The following is a 17,736-nucleotide window of genomic DNA, read 5'->3' on the forward strand; positions in this document are numbered from 1 at the left end:
GTTACAATACTTGTTCTGCTGATTAATAAATATTATGAGCTGCCGTAATAACATAATATAGATATATAGGTAGATTTGGATATTGTTCTAGAACTCTTGGGGTCTTCATATTTCCATCGTATGTTTAATCTTTTTACATACACATTTTTGTTCTCCTTGTGTGACCAATTTATGCCCTATAACCGCAGGAATCTTATGTCCTTAATTCTGTGCAAGAGATAACTGCCGGTATGCTGTCTGATAGACACATGTGTAAGGGGATGCAGGACATACAATATGTACAATCAATGCCAAACACTTCACTATGTTGAAGTTTAAAAAAACATTTATCAACCAAATTTCGCCTAAAAAGAGAGGAATGTCTGTTAGAAAAATTGGTGCGAGGCACATGTACCATGTATATAAAAAAGTTGTGTGCCATTTCTTGTAAGGATTGTGCCAAATACTGTATGTTATTGACTTGTGCCACACTCTTGTATGTCAGGGGAGGTATAGTCTCTTCTTATGAGCACCTAGAAGGTTAGTTTGGAGACTTATAAATCCATGCATTCTCTTCTAGGAAACAAGTTGTTTTTGGAAGGCAGCACTGGTCCAGGGGAGATCAGCCAAGAGACAGAAGGTATTGCTGATATATCATCCTTTATTGGTGAATACAGATCCAGAAGTAAAACAGCATGGCGACGTTTCGAGCTTGACACAGACGGCAGTAACCGTCGAAACGTCGCCATGTTGTTTTACTTCTGGATCTGTATTCACCAATAAAGGATGATATATCAGCAATACCTTCTGTCTCTTGGCTGATCTCCCCTGGACCAGTGCTGCCTTCCAAAAACAACTTGCTTCCTGTTTACTTTGGCTCCTCAGTGTCCGGGACCTGGCAGGCGTGCACGGCGAGTATTTATTATCTTCCTCCACACCTATTATATGGTGCATATTGGCTTGGTGCTGCTGTTTGGCTACTATTCTCTTCTGGGAAATATATGCAAATAAGGTAGATGGAACAATACCTCTGTAGCGCCACCTATTGGATAGTACCATTCCTTTAAATCTATATACCTGACGCTTTATACAGCTCTGTAGAGCAATGATTGGGAATTGAAAACCAAGCCTGAATCAATACACAGACAGCTGTTTTGGTGTTTTTGCCCCTTATCAGTGTACAGTAGGATCCTGGCTTGGCTAGTGAGAGGCCTATGATATGGGTCAGGAGGGGGAACATCACTCCTTAGGCCTCCTGTCCACGGGCGATATTCCATTTCGTTATCCGCGTCGATAATCTGCACGCTGATAACACAATGGAAGCTTTCCGTAGGATAACTATGGAAAACATAGCCCGATGTACACAAGTGGAAAATCACAGCGATTTCTCCGCAATAAACCTATAATTAATAATGCATTCATCGTGGAAAATCGCAGTGACTTTAGCGTTCCTCTGCGGTGGCTCCTGTGGCGGAAATCCGCTGCGGTAAAACGCTCCGCCCGTGGACAGCCGGCCTAAGGTGAGTGAGGAGACATCTATTAGGTGAGTGAGGAGACTTATAAGGCCATTCATGCTCCTCTGGGAAATATATACAAATAAAGATAACATGCATGATTGCCTATCCTGCAAGGGGTTGTATGACATTTAAAAAAAGGGTCTGTCTTTTTCCAGAAGCAGTACCACTCTTGTGAATCAGTTGTGTTTGGTATTACAGTTCAGCTGCATTCATTAGCTGTGCAATACCAGGCATGCATAAAGGAGTGGCACCATTTATGGGGAAAAAAAAGAAAAAAAAATCCCATTAACCCCCTCTAAACATACTCTAAAATAGTTCTTTAAAAGTGGTGAAATGCAAAGAGGCTAATATAGCAGAGTTAATTTAACAGCTGGAGATAGATATCTATGGCCTCCCTTAAAGCTTACACCCACGATGGTATTATGGCTCCACTCAATCTCCAATGTGTATGGAGACTTTATACAACACTCACAGAAGTCTATGGCACTCTACTAAACCTTCATCAGAAGGCCTTTCAACTCCAGCACATATGAAAACCTCTCACAAAAGCAATGTGTTAAAATGTGCTGGGGGGACTGTAAAACGAGTCAGGCATTCCAGAACGAGAAAACAAAAAGCATGATCCACAAAGAGCTGCGTTAGTGTTTCACAACAAACAGTTGAGTTGGATTAAGAGCGATTTACCATTCCCGCCTCTGCCCATTTGACATCTCTAAACTCTGTGCACACAACAGGAAAAATGCTGACAGATAAGAGTGAACAATTGAGCAGCGGCAGCCGCTGTCACTGACCATAGAGAACTGGGACTTTTTCCACTGTCTCACCTCCCTATCTCTTTCTCTCTACTTGGCTAATATTTTTGGAATGGGGACGAGTCAGCTGGAGAGGAAAGCTGAGGGTTACCGGCCAAACAGCTGGCTGGGATAACATAGGATTGGATGGCAGCTTCCTTTCTCAGCACGAGCTGGAGCTCTGCCACAGTGTTGTATGCACTGAATGAGGCATCTAGAAAACAGCTGTATGTAGCACAGCAGCTCTATGCGCTTGGAGAGCTTCCCGCTTCCCTAGCATTACATGGAATGGACATACAATGTTTTGTCTGAAAGGTGAGCCGTCTTTATTTCTTTGATTTGGCTGAACAGAGAGGGGAAAGCTTTGCCTTTTGTTTGATATTCTTGCTTCCAACCAGTCTTGCTGTGACTCAAAGTTTTCCGAAAGCTTGGCTACAGTAGGAGCTTCCATTGTTCTCATTGTTCATGCGATAGTCTAGATAAGCTGTACTAAAATCTCTTTCTATTTAGGTATATCCCTCTACCCACTGTTGTTGTGTCCTAGCTTTGCTCCATTGCGTGAGAGAAGACCTAACGGTTCATTACCATCCCTACATTTATAGGGATTAAGGGTTAATAGTTGCTTGCGATGCTTACTATGATTGTGTCTAATCTTGCTGAATTATCAGTCGTGGTTTACTCTACTATTACTTATATAGTGTTCTACAGACAGCACATTGTACTATGAAAACCTTGAATGGTTCTTTTGTTTGTGTTGTCTTCTTCACTTGAGTTTTGGGGGATGTAGGTACATTGCACTCCCAGTGTTCTGCTGATGTATTATAGAGCTGACCAGGGCAATATGCACTTAAATTACTACTATGGTATTTTTAATAACTAGCTTTGATTTGTCATTGAGACATACCAAAAGGTATTCTTGTGGGCATCTAGAAGCTTGAAGCCCCCCTGACTCCCAGAACTAAAAAGTATGCTGTATATGGTAAAGCACGCCACATTTCCTTGGTCCAATATCACGCATGTATAAAAAAAAACACTGTCTGATATGTCAGTACAAAACGAAAAATCTGCTTCTGTAATAACAAAAATATTTGTAGACTTGGCGAAAAGATCTTGAAAAGATTAAATGAAAGTATGCGCTATGTTTCTGTAAAGCTGGAGTCCTATAGAGTTTATTGTACGTGGTGATACTGTAGCGCATGGCATGATGAACTGTACAATCTACTGCTTACACTGAAGCAGATGACATCTATGGGGTTGTATGATGTCTTGGGTTACTGACAGGTTAAGCTCTCTTGAGTCTCATAATTCCATTTATAAACTCCAGTTGTTCCCATTTTTCAGCATATACATCCATGATACATGATATGTTGACTGAAAAGGGCCAACAGGAGTGAGATATTGATAGCAGATGAATAGTTAAACTTATGGAAGAAAAGTCATCTGCAAAGTGTTTATGAAAGAAAAAGAAATGTGGTTGATGCATTCATGTTGACTAGCTGGAGCTTCCTCACATATGATCTGAATGTTTCCCATCTGTGTGGTTTACTGTTCCTCCCTTCTAGGAGAGAAGCAAGACAATGCACGGAGTAGAATGATTTACACATAGATTATCTATAAGTATATATGAAGACGGTGCTCCAAAACAGGCAAGCATTCAGACCCCCAGATGTCATTATTAATTACAGTATTTGTAAAAAAAAAATCAAGCCCCTAGAAGAAGTTGTTTTGCTGTAAAACCTGGCATACAGTTACATCTCAGGCAGATGTGCAAACGATTAGAGTTGTGGCATGATTAGATGAACAGTCTTGTCACCTCAAGTCCTAAAAGTGGTTCCACCCTTGGCTATAAAAAGGTTTTCAGAGGCTACTTGTGTGTAGTGGACCTCTTTTTCTGCCTGTGTAGAGCTTGTTGACCACTAGACATGTGTCTATCATGCAATCGAAGAGATTTCGCTCAATCAATAGAGTTTGAAAGGGGGCACAGTATTAGAATGCGAGAAGCAAGATGGTCGTAGTAATGAATTGCCTGTCACTTGGGCTGTCCTGACCAGACTGTTAGGAGGTGTTGGAACCATTGAATACGTGAGGGCACACACACAAGGCGACCAGGCTCAGGATGTCCTTGACAGACCACTAGTAGAGAGGATGGTCTGATTGTCCTATAAGCATTGGCAGCTCCAAATGTTTCCTTGTCTGCCATCCAGAGACAGGTGGCACCATCGTTACACCTCTGTGTGTGTCAGAACGATTTCCAGGTGCTTGGCTGAAGGACATTTGGTCTCACAGTGCCCAATACATGTACTGCCTGTGACACCCACCCACTGTCACCTCCGTTTGCAGTAGTATTGTAAATGACGAAACTAGTCTGCGATAGAGTGAATTCGGTTTGTCTTCAGCTATGAATCCAGGTTTAGTTTGGGCATTGACAATGGCCTTGTTCGTGTCTGGAGACCTAGAGGTGACTGCCTCAATTCTGCCTTTGCTGTGGGGGGGCACACTGCCCCCACTGCTGGTGTGATTGTCTCGGGGCCATCGCATATGACATTATCACCCCTAGTAGTGGTACAAGGGACAATGACAGCTCAGCGATATGTTTAGGCCATCCTGCAGCCACGTGTTCCTCTTATGGCAGCTTCCAAGAGGCATTTTCCAACAGGATAATAGTCAGTTGCAAAAAGAAGAGTGTCACAAGAATGTCTCCACAACATTGCCACACTTCTGCTGCCTGCTCGGTCACCAAGTTTATCGTCAATAGAACATGTATGGGACCATCTAGGATGCCAACATTGACAGCCTACAAGTTTGCACGATCTGGAGTCTTAGTTACAGCAAATGTGATCCAAATGCCCGTTCGTATCACATCTTGCATTCAAGCTAGAGGCGGTATAACAGGATACCAGAGCCTCCCTTCAAATGCTCCGTTTTCTACAATAAATTCTCCTTTTGCTCTGATATTGTAATCACTTACTTATATCAACGTTATAATCACACAGAGAAAGTTTCATTCCATTCAGACAACTCCTTCTAGGTGATGAGTGTGTATCAATAGTCCATTGGAAGCACCCTTTTTTGGAGTTGTAGAAAGTTGTTAATAGTTAGAGTTTCAAATTAAGGTCTCATGCATATGTCCTTACTTCTGTACTGAGCTGTTGTAGTGCTCCCCTAAGTGTATGCCTCATTGACTGACCACTGTGAATCATGGCAGGCACCATCAGATGCCAAGTTATTGAGATATTCTAGAAGCATTGCTTCCTACAAATAGCTTTTGATGGAGCATCGTATGGGAGCACATGGAGTCCCCGAGGCTGCTCTCTGCTACAATACAAGTTGTGGTACCTGTGGGCGAAAAATTACCGCTTGTCTCTAGAATTAGCCATATTTCGAAAAGTAGGGCTTACAAGCTGCATCTCAAGTAACTCTTGTACTAGATGCTTTGATTCTGAAAGGACAAGTGTAGTGGTTAAGAGAACAAGGGTCTTATTCAGATTTATTCTTAGAAGTCCCAGCTCCGAGATAAAGCACTAACATTCTCCAGCGCAGACTTACAAATACTTGATCAGGCTTTTAAATTGTGCACTTACCCTACGCTGCAGAACTATGACATGTTTAATGGATAGGTCATTAGACTTCTGGAAAATTCTGTCATCAAAACAGAATTCATATTGTAACCCTTGCTGGTATCAAGGTGAATTTTAGAAGTTTGGGGTTAAATTAAGAATTGGAGAAAGGAATGTAGGATATGATTGGTTACATGTTTCAAAAAAACAGCTGAGAGCAAATAGATCCAGATGTTGGCTGCTTAGAAGCCAAGACGTTGTGTAAGTTGGATGTCTTCAGTTCTTCTGCTACATAAAGTTCATGCTTCGGAATCTTCTTATCTGATTTGAAAGAGGTGAATAATCATAGGAGAGAAAGTATAAAGAATCCTAGAATGCGGATAAAGCACATGGATAGATGTGCCATAAAAGCTAAATAGGTCCAAAAGAATTTAGGACAGCAGCTTATATGCATTAGGCTCAGCTCTAAGGAAGTGTCAATGTTACTCTTAGCAGCCAAATTCTAGATTTCATTCTCAATTCTCTACTTGATTGGTTTCTATGGGCAGCACTAATACTTTTCTTAAAGCGGTTTTTATACATTAGACTAGTGCAAGGGAAAACTGGAGTAATTACCATAGTAACAATTATCCTCAATATTGGCAATTAGTAACAGAGCTGTAATACAAAGTACTGTATAATATAAAGTTACTGCACTAACTTCACTTAGAATTAACCGTAATAATAGTAAATTGCTTTTTACACCCCCACCTAACTATGTCTCTAGACATTGCTAATTTTTATCATAAGGCTGGCTTAAACAGACTAAACATGTTTTATATGTAGTCAGTGATTTACAGATATGTTTCAGACATTTATGGGCCAGTAATCATTGTTATCGTAGTAACTCACCTCTTGGCTGTTTTCTATTAGGCTGATTCATGCATGGGTGACATAAATCAGGGCTCGGACCTACAGATGGGTGATGTGTCAGACATTTATCATGCAAAACAGACCTCCATGTATTTTATTAAACTTTTACTACTTAGTCTCCTGGTTTCTGTAATGCAGTCTTGCTAATGATATTGTCATGTTTGAAACTGTTAACAACGGTTGAACCATCGGGAGGGGAACCTTTAAATTAGAACATCATAAAGATAAGCTAGTATTAAGCCATTCCCTGAGAAGCTAAATGTGAGAAGAATCTAGCAAGCTCGGTATAATGCTGGGACCCGCCACTAACGGAGCCTTCTCGGGATTGTTAAAAAGTATCATGCCATCAGACTCATTTTAATCACTTTCTGTAGTAGTGTATTCACCACATATGGTACATTTGGGCTTGGACTGACTCTTTAGAGGGCCATATTTTATATGCACTCTATTAGATAATGGTGGACTGAGAACAATCCTCCTTAAAGAAAAATATTCCAGTTAGTGGACGAAATTACAGATGGGTAAGAACCACTTCTCAGATGTCTTTCTCTCCTTGACTACTGACTGCCCTTAACAGCTACTGAAAAACGACCAACCATCACAAACCAATTTTAATCCTTGATACTAGGTTGTGCATTGACCTCACATACCCCCTTCTCAAATCCTTTTACCCCACTCCCTATTTACCTATATAAGCTCTGGTAAATAGGCAAGTAGTTGTATTTACTGACCCAATGCATCCAAATTTTGTTCCGAGATCGTAAGTTTCAATGTCACTATAAGGTGCTTTAAAGTTGAAGCTCATCTCCCTAGGTAACTGGATTATTACAAAAGATAAAGCTTATCTATAACTTTTATTGTAACCAACTGAATTTGTTTAAGGTGACCAGATGTCCCGATTTAAACGGGACCATCCTGGTTTTGGGAGCCTGTGTCCTACCTTCTGCCAGGACCCCAGTGGGGCAGCCATTTGTCACGCTTTCTGGTGACGTCTGGTCACCATTAAAGTGATTGCTGGCCGTGCTACCACGGCTCCCCGGCTGGTGATCACTCTGCAGTGTGATCACATTGACAGCAGTGTGTGCATCTAGGATCCTCCTCCCCCCTTCCCTCACCTCTCCTCTTTGGTTCTGCAAAAGAGGACAGGGGAGGAGGTGCTGCTGCAGGCGCACATACTTCCGGCCACCGGCAGCAGCGCTGAGAGGAGTGTCAGCGCTGTAAAGACCAGGAGGAGGGTAAGTATATGGGTCACTGTGGGGGGTCACTGTTATTGCTGGGCTGAAATAGGATACTGCTAATATCATGGGGCTACTGTGGGGGTCACTATTATTGCTAGCCTGAAATAGGGTACTGCTAATATCATGGGGCTACTGTGGGGGTCACTATTATTGCTGGCCTGGAATAGGGAAGCGCTGATACTATTTGGGCTACTGTGGGGTTTACTATTATTGCTGGCCTGGAATAGGGGAGTGCTAATATTATTAGGGGCTATTGTGAGGATCACTATTATTGGTGGCCTGGAATATTTGAGTGCTAATACTATTGGGCCAACTGTGGGGGTCACTATTATTTCTGGGCTGGTATAGGGGAGCACTAATACTATGGTGCTACTGTGGGGGGCACTATTATTGCTGGGCTGGTATAGGGGAGAACTAATACTGGGAGCACTAATACTATGGGGCTACTGTGAGGGTCACTATTATTGCTGGCCTGGAATAGGGCAGCACTAATACGATTGGGGCTACTGTGGCGGTCACTGTTATTGCTGGGGCTACTGTAGGGGGTTCACTATTGTTGGGGCTACTGTGAGGGGTCACTGTTATTGCTGGGGGTTACTATGAGTGGTCACTATTATTGCTGGATCTACTGTGGGGGGGAGTCGCTATTATTGCTGGGGCTACTGTGGGGGTCACGATTACTGCTGTGGCTACTGTGTGGGGCCACTATTATTACTAGGGCTACTGTGGAGGCTCACTATTCTTACTGAGGCTACTGTGGGGGTCACTATTACTACTGAGGTCACTCTACATGTGGCAGCATACCTCAAGTTGACTTAGGAGATTTTTACACATGAAAATGCTGCAGAATGTCCACAGCAGAAATTTCTGCAGCAAATTAGGCATCTAAAAAAACCTCAAAATCTGATTAGATTTTGACTGGAAATCAGCTGCTTCATACTATACGGCCCTCCACCTCACTTCCTCTGAAGGCTTTCCGCCGTCAGTGCTCCTCAGCTTCCAGTTTTTTACAGCCTGGTTAGGTGTAGCACTGCTGATCAGTTGATGCTGGTCAGGTGAGGCCACTACAGCTTGCTGAGAACCGGAAGCCAGGGGGTGCTGACAGTGGGAAGCCTACGAGGAGGTGAGGGGGAGCGCCGCATACTATGAAATCAGCTACGGATATGCGGTTTATTTCCAGTTTTTTGGATGCAGAAATGCTGTGGAATTTGCTCCCTGCCTTTTTCTAAAATGGCCCTGTACTTTTCATAACGACGGAGGTAAAATCATAGGTGGTGATAATCCCCGCCCCCTGACCACACCCCTTTGACCCAGGGAAAATCTGGTCATCTTAATTTGTTCCATACTGTGGGGAACTTCACAACCTCTGTAAGGCCCCCTGTCCAACCACAGGCCGACGCTTCCCATAGCATTGCTATGGAAAGCGCCAACACCTGTCCATGAGCGGAGAATCATTGCGATTCTCTGCTCGCGGCGGGCAATTCGCAGCATGCTGCGAATTGACCCGATTCTCCGCGGTCAGCCTATCTCTTAGATAGGGCTGACTGGCGGAGATTTGCCGGCGGCTGCTGCTCCCGGGCGGCGGCGAAGCTTCACTGCAGGATACCGCATCGCCCGTGGACAGCCGGCCTAACTTGGTTTATTACGCTTTCTACAACCTGTTTATTCTCGTTTCAAAGCAAATAAAAAGCTCTTTGAAAAAAAATAGTACATTTATGCATGGAATTTGGCGGTCTGTGTCTTAGAAACAGAGTTCAAACTTCAATACAGATATATTAAGATAATAATTAGAATAGAGAGAACCACAGGGTGTTGAAAGGTGGACATTGCTCAAAAGGAGCTCTGCTTGTAAAATACAAACAAGTAAACGTCTACATGTCAGTAAAGGGTACTTTACATGGGCCGACTATCGCGTGAATTCCCGCTGGAAACAGTAGATTTGGATGATAATCGTCCGGTGTACACTGCGGCTGCCGACAGTGCACTGAGCGAGAAATCACTCACTTGTCGGAGTTGCTTGCTTTTTAGCAAAACTAAAAAGCGGCTCTCCCATAGAGAGGAGCAAGGCCGCAACTGAAAAAAAAAAAGAATTTGACATGCCGCGTCCCGGGAATCTCCGCTAATGCCAGCTTTGCCGTGACGGGTGGCTGACTAATCCCAGTACTAGCAGGCGCAGGTGGATTTGCCACAGCGAAATTCCGCTGCAAATCCGCCCTGTGTGAACCCAGCCTTAGGGCTCCCACACACTTGCGATTGCGTTTTTTGTTAATGCGATTGTCAATGGGACTTTCTATTGTAAAAAAACGCAACGCACGCAACTGCGTTTTTGGTGCATTGCGTTGCATTTTTAACATTAGAAAGTCCCATTGACAATCACGTTAACAAAAAACGCAATCGCAAGTGTGTGGGAGCCCTAAGGGTGCGTTTAGGCAGAATGATTATCGTTCCAAAAATAGTTCAAATGAATGAAAGTGAATGATAACACAGATATGCAAGGTTTTGTTGCTTTGACATGAAGAGGTGTATCGGAATAGATTTTTTCCGCAGATTCCGAAAATGTCCTTAAAATTCCATTTCAGCCAGCATAAAAATCATTGTTGGCTCTTTGTTTTCTTGATTAAGCACTGATTGTTCAGTGTTTCACATGGAAATGTGGAACACTGAATGAGAAGTGAACGAGAAGTTCATGATTCCTAATGATGATCTGCCTGTTTAAACAGGCTGCATGAGTGCGAACGAGCTGGTGATGACGTCCCTAGCTGGTTCGCTCAGGCAAACAAGAATTGTGAGGTTCTCGTTTAGTATAAAAGGGTCCCTACTCACAATGAAGACGTTAATGTCCTTTCCTTGCTCTGTCTTGTGGTTGCTGCTGAGTCATTTGCTTGTCTGGGTTGTTGTAGAGGAGGGAACCTGGCAACAAGCATTCCTTTGTTAGGGAGGACACAGGAGGTAGAGACCGGTAGACTCAGGACTGAACCTTGATCTTGGTTTACTGAATTTATCATGGTAAATCAAATGACGTGTTTTCCTTAGCAGTCATCTTGTAGGCTTGGCCTGTTTATCTGAATATACTGTAATGATGACCTTGTGAATCTACTCGCCATGTACTGTCCAACGCCATGACTAAAGTACTCCAGGTCACTTGATGACTGTGTGCTTTGTTCTACTTGTCTTATACAAGATATGCTCTAATTTCCCCATTGCTCACCACCTCCTCCTTTCCTTTACAGCCAGGTCTACTTGATCAGCACTTAGGAGCTCTACATTGTAATTATATTAGGGAAGTGGAGCATGTCCCTATAGAAACTGTTTAAATCCTGACAAATAAGCCATTTTTTGCTGTTTCATAATCCTAAATATTTTCTTTATTGTGGCAAACTGAATAACTCATCTTATAACAAGAGATTACAGTTTAAGAAGACAGTACACAGCAATACATTACTCTCTTCTTTCTTCTAATCTTGATAATTCCATGATTTTTGTGAATGGAATCTATGGCGCTCTAGGGGTGCTTGTCGGCAAGGTGTATTTCATTAAAATATAGAGATGAGCGAGTATACTCGCTAAGGACAATTGCCCGAGTGAGCATTGCCCTTAGCGAGTACCTGCCCGCTCGGGAGCAAAGATTCAGCTGCCAGCGGGGAGCTGCGGGGGAGAGCGGGAAGGAACGGAGGGGAGATCTCTCTCTCCCTCTCTCCCCCCCACTACCCCCTGCTCACTGCCGCAACTCGCCTGTCACCAGCGCCAGCAGCCGAACCTTCTCTGCCGAGTGGGGAGATACTCGCTAAGGATAATGCTCGATTGAGCAATTGTCCTTAGCGAGTATACTCGCTCATCTCTATTAAAATACCATGTCTTAGGCTCCGTTTCCACCAAACGATTTATCATTTTAATGAGTGAATGAAGTCAGAGTCCAGTTGGACAACCTGTTTATACAGGCAGATACATTGTTGGCTCGTTCAAACGAGAAATTGTTTAGTCGTTCATATTTACTGCATAAGTGAATGAAAAGGACTGAACGATCAGTATTTAAACCGAATGATCAGTGAATGAGCCAACAATGATCTTTATGCCTGCATAAAATGAATCATGAACGAAAAGCGATCGATTTGTCATTCGTCCGTTAGCTGCGTTTACACTGAACAATTATTATTCATTTTTGCTTGTTTGAATGATTTGTTAAATGATATCGTTCCATGTAAAAGCGCTTTTAGCAGCAAGCTGGGTTCCTTTAACAAAAAAGAGAAGAAGGGCAGGATTATATTTATTTACCAAGTACTTACTGCATGTAGCCAGTATATGTAACTATAGAGAGTTGTGTGCAACACCTAAGTAACAATGTCTCACTAAATAGGGCTCTGCTAAAGCACTGTTTACACGGAACGATTATCGTTCAGATAATTGTTCGAACAAACAAAACTGAATGATAACCATTCAATTCAACCACAAGCCAACTGAACGACGAGCGAGAATTGTGAGGTTTCCACTCGTCGTTGAATTTCCACCGGCATAGGAACCAGCATCGGCTCGGGCACTTATCATGCTGTTTAAACACTGATTGTTCAGTGCTTCACATAGGTATGTGAAAGACTGAACGATAAGTGCCTGAGAACTGCAGGATTCTCATTGACAATCATGAAGTCTAAACGGGCTGCCCAAGTGCAAATGAGTTAGTGATGACATCACCAGCTCGTTCCATCAGACAAGCGAGAATCGTGAGATTCTCAGCCCATGTAAAAGGGCCATAAGACCACATTTGGAATATTGTGTTCAATTCTGGAGACGTCACCTACAGAAACACATTATTAAAACAGAACAAGTCCAAAGACTGGCTACAAAAATGGTGGAAGGTCTCAAGAATAACACTTATCAGGAAAGACCTAAAGAACTTAATTTGTATAGCCTGGAGGAAAGAAAGGAGAGGGGGGTCATTATCGAAACGTCTAACTATATTGAAGAGGTAAATAAGGTTCAGGAGGGAAGTGTTTTCATTAGGAAGCTAAACACTAGACCAAGGGGAACAATCTGAGGTGAGTTGGGAGGAGATCAGAAGCAAGGGCAGGAAATATTATTGAACAAACTTCCAGCCGACGTGGTTGGAAAATCAACAATAAATAAATTCAAGAATGCCTGAGATAAGCATAGACCTACCCTAAGCATAGACCTTATTCCCACGGGCGGATTTCCGCTGCGTATCACGCTGTGTAAATCCACAGGGTTGCCCTGCAGCTATTAGGTTCTATTGAACCTAATAGCGCAATGCTCACGGTGCGGAATTCCACAGTGGAATTCCGCCCCGTGAAATCACCCGCGGCATGTTCTATTTGCCGCGGGCATACGCGCGGACGGCTTCCATTGCAGTCTATGGAAGCCGTCCGTCTTGCTATCTTCCGCTGTGGCACAGAGGTAGATAACGTGAAAACGCTTTCGCGACCAGCGACGCCCACGTCAGATGACACTGCCGGCGCGTCTTGCGCTGTACTGCGCATGCTCGCTGGCACGGGATGCGGGCCATCGGGCAGCGGAATATGGGGCCTCTGGGGGGGCGCCGTGGCGGAGCCCATCACGGCTGTGGGCACTAGGCCTAAGAGAGAAAGAAAAAATATATAAGAACGGTCTAGAGGAACCATGTGCTCTTTTTCTGCTTTCAATTTTCCATGTTTTTATCTTTTAGTATGTATATTTATTTAGAAATGTATGTACCTGCCATTGAAAATAGAATTGCACTACAAACCAATCTGAAAGGATTCCTCTTTGTCACATTTTTTGACATAACAAAAACATGACATTTTAACAGGGGTGAGTAGACTTTTTATATCCATTGTATATACATAATCAAATTTAAATCGCCAAGGATACACCGACTTGTCAGTAGTTAAGTAAAACCGCTTTGTTACCAGGGTAACGTGAACAAGAAAATTATAGTACTATAAAGTACTTTGTCATAGATGACCTTAAGGGCAATGGTTTACCCTTCTAACCCATCTCAAAAACGCCAATTTTTGCAGTTTTATTCCATAATGAATGCCTTTTTTTAGACAAAAATGAACCTCTAAAGAGGGGGGGATAAGTATACAGGGAACTCTCTTTTTTAGAACCCGTACTCATATGTGTGGTTGGTGTCAGCTTTTTTTGATGGGATCAGAGATAAATTTGATTCCAGCCATTAACTGACAGTGGCAACTAGAATGTGAGATGCCATTCAGGTATGCCATGGCAGCCTGTGCCCTTGTGAAGGCCCCCAGGGTTTCCATAGACTTTTGACTAATCTATTAAGCTTTTTCCTGTGGCAGGGTTTATAGAATAAATATACTGTAATACTGAAGAATTGCAGTACACTATATAAGCGAATGTTCCATGTACACCATAAAAGCTAACCTCACCTCCAAAATTTTTTTTATTTTTTTGCATTTCATTTCATATATATAGTAGATTAAATGGTACCATTAGTAACATATAGCTATGTCAAAGGGAAAGTCAAAGAGCTATGATTTTTTGAAAGTGGGGAGAAAAAAGCAAAAATGAAAAATAGCCACTTCTCCTAGGGGTTCAAAATGGTATGGTCTGAGCCTAGTGTTTGAAGGGTTTGCCACATTGTGATCTCTTTGCCCTGTCTGCTGCTATTAGAAGCTTTATTCCCATTATTCCCCTTTGTATAGAAGAACAGCTCAGAACAAACCCTGATAGTTATCTGGATCCTTTTCCAGTTGTGGCCAAAAATACCATATATACAGTAAACCCAGCAAGAAAACTCTTCAATATCTAAAGTGGTCGTAGACATTCCTTTAGAAGTCCTGCTGTAATCTCAGGAAAGGAGCCCGCTGCAAATAAATCATCTCTGCACACAGAGAGATCTCATGTCAGCGCTATGAAAGGAGTGACGCATGGAAGTAGATAGCAGTCTGGTGGTCCAAGTGTCCTCGGCTACTTGTCTGGCAGGTGAAGTGCTCTGTTACAGTATGTAAGTGTGTTACATGAATTTGCTATAACGCCTATACAAAAACATAGTGAGTAGTGTTTTAGACTAAAGGCTTTAGTACCTTCTTCATTATTGGAACAATCATTGTAAAATAAAAGATCAATGAGTGAGTGCACAGATTTGTATAATTTAATGTAATCCAACTATGCATTATGTTTTAACTTCTTAATGTTTTTAAGATCTGTTCTCTATGCCAGTAAATGTCAATGTTCACATAACTGCTTATTCCAAAAGAGGGCTTCATGTGAGTAGTACACGATTAGAATATGTTGTCAGCCGTTGGGTACAAAAAAAACCATCAATTCACTGACTGCAAGCAGAGAAAGATGCTTACAGGTGCTGTGGGGATTCCACTTTCCTTCTCTGTTCAGTGTGCAGGAAAGGTGAATCCCTGCAGCTGAACAGTTCCATCCAGGGCACAGCGCTGGGCAGACCCCATTGACTATAGAGGGGTCCGCCCACTTTCCGCTCAGCCGCCCAGTTTTGAGATGGAAGAAAAAGCGCTTGTAACTGCAGGCACAGCTTTCATTGAAATGAATGCAAGCTGTGCCTGCAGTTACAAGCACCAGCCACTACACAGAGGTCGTCGCAGAGACTTCTGTTGCTTCAGCTCCTCTGTATTTGCGGCGCTGACAGCACGCGCCCGCTCAGCTGATCGGTCAGGGTCCCGAGCGTCAGACTCCAGACAATCAACTATTGATGACCTATAACTATTGATAGGTCATCAATAGTGCTTTCTAAGGAAAACCCCTTCAATAAATATATTAAAAAGCTTAGGACTCACTACTGCCCCCTGTCTGCTAACATCCCAACAATGGGACATGTGACCGTTGCGGCCAATGAAAGACAGTAATTGGCTGCAAAGGTCACATGTCCCATTGTTGATGACATCATCGCTGCGCTTAGCAGTAGAGAGCATTGACAAGTATGCCTTCTTTTATGTTTCAACAGCAAACTGACCAGCGTTCCATTTTTTTCCTGGGTAACCAAACTAAATCTACAAGTGGTGCTGCAGTAGAGACCATGAAACATTTCCTAGTTAAACAGAAAGTTGATATAGCTGTGAATTATTTTGTAATGGGTTGTGAAGAAAGCAAATCTTAGTAACCAGATAGATGATTATAATTATTCAGAACACATGGTAATTACCCTTTATGCAAGAGGATTTCTTGACTAAGCCAATTATCATGTATGGACAAGCTGGAAATACACTTTATACAGGTTTTATCCTTTTACATATCAGTTCTGTAGAGTAAAAAGTTATTTTAATAGAAATATGTGGCCTGAATGCTTTGTACAAACACTGAGCATTTGTTAGTAAGCATAATGAAACCACGGACCATTATAGTGAATATTTTATTTGAGGCTTTGCAGTAGATAGCCGAATTAATATCGGTAGTGCAAGATATCTGCGCCTCCTTGGATATACAAACAAGCTGTGTATATAACCACAGGTAGCTACAGTAAGTGCTTGCAATATATCAAAAAAATGGAGGTAAAGGACAATCTTGTATATCATGGACTCTCATTGCTATCACTTATTGTAGATAGGTGTCCAGACTGGTCCTTTGTAGGACAGAGGGAGATATTGCGTTTTTCTGCAAAGGCTGTAAGCAGTTTAATCATCTGATCCAGGTTCACATGAAGTCCACGTTCCTCTTCTTAGCATGTAGCCCCGACCGGTAGCTACAACCCTTCTAAAAGTGAAAGTACTCTTATAAGTAGAAGATGTCACCATCGATACAGAAAGCAGTATGGACCAAAACACCTCCAACGCATTTTGGAGATGTTCTTTAGGTTTATGTCAGTCCTCCCCCTCCTTGTATAGAGGTCCAGTGACTGACATTACCTCAGACTCCTCTACAAGGAGAAAGAGGACTGACACAATCCTGGTGGAAGGAGAACATCTCCAAAATGCATTGGAGGTGTTTGGGTCCATCCTGCTTTCTGTATCGATGGTGACATCTTCTACTTACAAGAGTACTTTCACTTTTAGAAGGATTTAACTACTGGCTGGGCTTTACACTGAAAAGAAGCTTGTGGACTGCAGGTGAATTTGGATCAGACGTTTAAACTACTTACTGCCTTTACAGAAAACACAATATCATATGGATATAACCTCTGCCTTTCCAAGGACTAGTGCGGACTATGTTAGGTCCAATGCACACAGGCATATTTGCACTGCGGGATCCAAAGCTCCGGATCCTGCAACAAATACAGCCCATACAAATACAGCATTCAAAAATGCATTCCCATGTCCACGAGCGGAAATCAACTGCGATATTCCACTCACTGGATGGAGATCGCAGCATGTCCTATTCTAGTGCGAGTCTCGCAGAGGCTCACACTATCCACGTCAACGCCGACCCAACGGCTCTGTACTGCGCATGTGCGGCTGTGCGCCAGCCGGCAAATCTGCAGAACAGAGAGAAGACGCTGGATAGGTAAGCTGGGAGTCACTGCAGGGGCACAGGGTCACATCCTGCTGCGAGGATCTCGCAGTTGGAATCCGACTTGGCCGTCTGCATCCGGCGTTATAATGGTGAGAGCACATGATATATAAGGCAAGTTTCACATCTGCGTTGGAACTGTCACAGATCCATTTCAAAATACCAGAAAAAAGGCTGCATGCAGTGCTTTTTTTTCTATCCAAAACCCGAGCAGCTGGGCAGAAAGCAGACGGACCCCGTTGTAGTCAATGGGGTCCGTCCGGCACTGTTCGGTTCCGTCCAGAGATGGAGCCATTCGACTGCGGGAGTTCGC

At 42.9% G+C, this 17,736-nt stretch overlaps 1 protein-coding gene across 5 annotated transcripts in view; it reads left to right on the forward strand.

Annotated features, from left to right (window-relative positions):
* NHSL1 (NHS like 1) overlaps positions 1-17,736 on the forward strand; it is a 186,281-nt gene that overhangs the window by 95,670 nt on the left and 72,875 nt on the right. The window contains exon 1 of one of the 5 annotated variants that reach the window (XM_066605510.1): positions 2,523-2,602. The exons of the other annotated variants lie outside the window; for them this stretch is intronic. Within the exon in view, the coding sequence (XP_066461607.1) occupies positions 2,587-2,602 (16 nt within the window). The 5' untranslated portion in view covers positions 2,523-2,586. Of the gene's footprint in view, positions 1-2,522; positions 2,603-17,736 lie in introns of those variants that run through there. 5 annotated transcript variants of the gene reach the window in all.

The sequence above is a fragment of the Eleutherodactylus coqui genome, chromosome 1, assembly GCF_035609145.1.
Source record: "Eleutherodactylus coqui strain aEleCoq1 chromosome 1, aEleCoq1.hap1, whole genome shotgun sequence".
In the NCBI taxonomy this organism is placed as follows: domain Eukaryota; kingdom Metazoa; phylum Chordata; class Amphibia; order Anura; family Eleutherodactylidae; genus Eleutherodactylus; species Eleutherodactylus coqui.